The 1,364-nt window shown below is 42.2% G+C and overlaps 1 protein-coding gene across 1 annotated transcript; it reads right to left on the minus strand.

Moving 5' to 3' along the window:
• Positions 1 to 208: 208 nt before the first annotated feature.
• On the minus strand, positions 209 to 1,061 carry LOC129291817 (uncharacterized). The gene has a single exon (XM_054929344.1). The coding sequence runs from the start codon at positions 917 to 919 to the stop codon at positions 314 to 316; it is 606 nt and encodes a 201-aa protein (XP_054785319.1). The 5' UTR covers positions 920 to 1,061; the 3' UTR covers positions 209 to 313.
• Between the last annotated feature and the right edge of the window lie 303 nt (positions 1,062 to 1,364).

A 1,364-nucleotide genomic window follows, 5' to 3' on the forward strand; every position in this document is an offset into this window, starting at 1 on the left:
AATAATAAATTAATAATCAATATAACAATTCCCCTAATATTGTCATTAATTAGTAAAGTAATATATGCATTTGAATGACATATCAAAGTTTTAAATGTTAGTCTAACATATTAGTCTAACATAAGCGGTTCACATATATTGCATACAGATCGCGTTATAGACTATATATACCCGCCAATAAAAATGAAAGAAAAGGAAAATGTAGCACTTAACAGGTATATAATGACTTGGTAATGAACAAATGAATTGAGGACATAATTAGCTAGAGTGGGTTATTGATTGACAATACAAAATCACAATTAACAATAATTAACTAACTGTCGAAAGCCATCTTTTCTGACAGAGAACCCTTCCAACTGCCAGAGACACTCCACTTATCGGAATTAACTGCCGACGGCAACCCGTTGCCGCACTTAGCCACGGTTCTCACGCTCTCGATCAGTGCCTCCGTGCGCGATTCCTGCGACAAAATATCCGACAGCTGTTCGGGGCTTATAACCAGCTTCACCTTCCACACTCCGGAGCCATTATACCTCGGAACCACTTCCGCTTCCGACGACCCCATCTTGCCTCCGCCATGGCTGTTCTTGTCGTAGGTGAACATCCGGTACGGCGTCAAGTTGGCGGCTGACTCATCGGCTTGTTTTCTGGCCATGCTCTTGCCGGAGGAAGACAAGCCACAAGTTTCGAGAGGAAGAAGGTAGTAGAGCTCGCCGGGGAGGAGCTCGTCGGAATGGAGCATGGGCTCGGAGAAGAAACCGGGGCGGCTGCGACGGAAGATACCGTGGCCTGGAAACTCGTTGGTGATGCACTCGACGGTGATGGGAGCGTAGAGCTCCATGATGCCTCCGTTGGAGGTGACGACCTTGACCATCATGTCGTCGCCATAGTTGAAGCCTTTGAAAACGCAATTTCCCATATTGGAATGAAATGATCGGAGGGAAGCAATTTAGAGAGTGTTTCTGAAGAATTTATGAAAGAGGAAGGGGGAGGTTTCTTGAGGGTTTCTTCATGGAAAAAAAAAACTAACCGACACTAAAAGCATCAAATCCCTTTCTTGTTTGAGATCAGAAAACCCAGATTCCCTTTTCAGGATTTGGTTGGTAGTTTTATAGTGTGTAGGTCCCACTTGGCTTCGTTTACAGAAGGAACGGAAAGGAATTTTTATACAAGGTATTACGAATCTCTAAATTTAAATATAAAGAACGAAAAAATATAGAGAGAGAAAAGGAGCACACCACATTCTCCGGTATAGTGTGTGTGTGTGTGTGGAGATTAGTTCATTAGTCTAAATTCAGGTTGATGTACTAGATTAGTTCATTAGTCCTGGAATTGAGAATATGTAAATTTAATGAAATTTCTTT

The sequence above is a fragment of the Prosopis cineraria genome, unplaced genomic scaffold (assembly GCF_029017545.1).
Source record: "Prosopis cineraria cultivar Desert tree isolate PC_DT_omini unplaced genomic scaffold, ASM2901754v1 PC13, whole genome shotgun sequence".
NCBI classification, from domain to species: Eukaryota; Viridiplantae; Streptophyta; class Magnoliopsida; order Fabales; family Fabaceae; genus Prosopis; species Prosopis cineraria.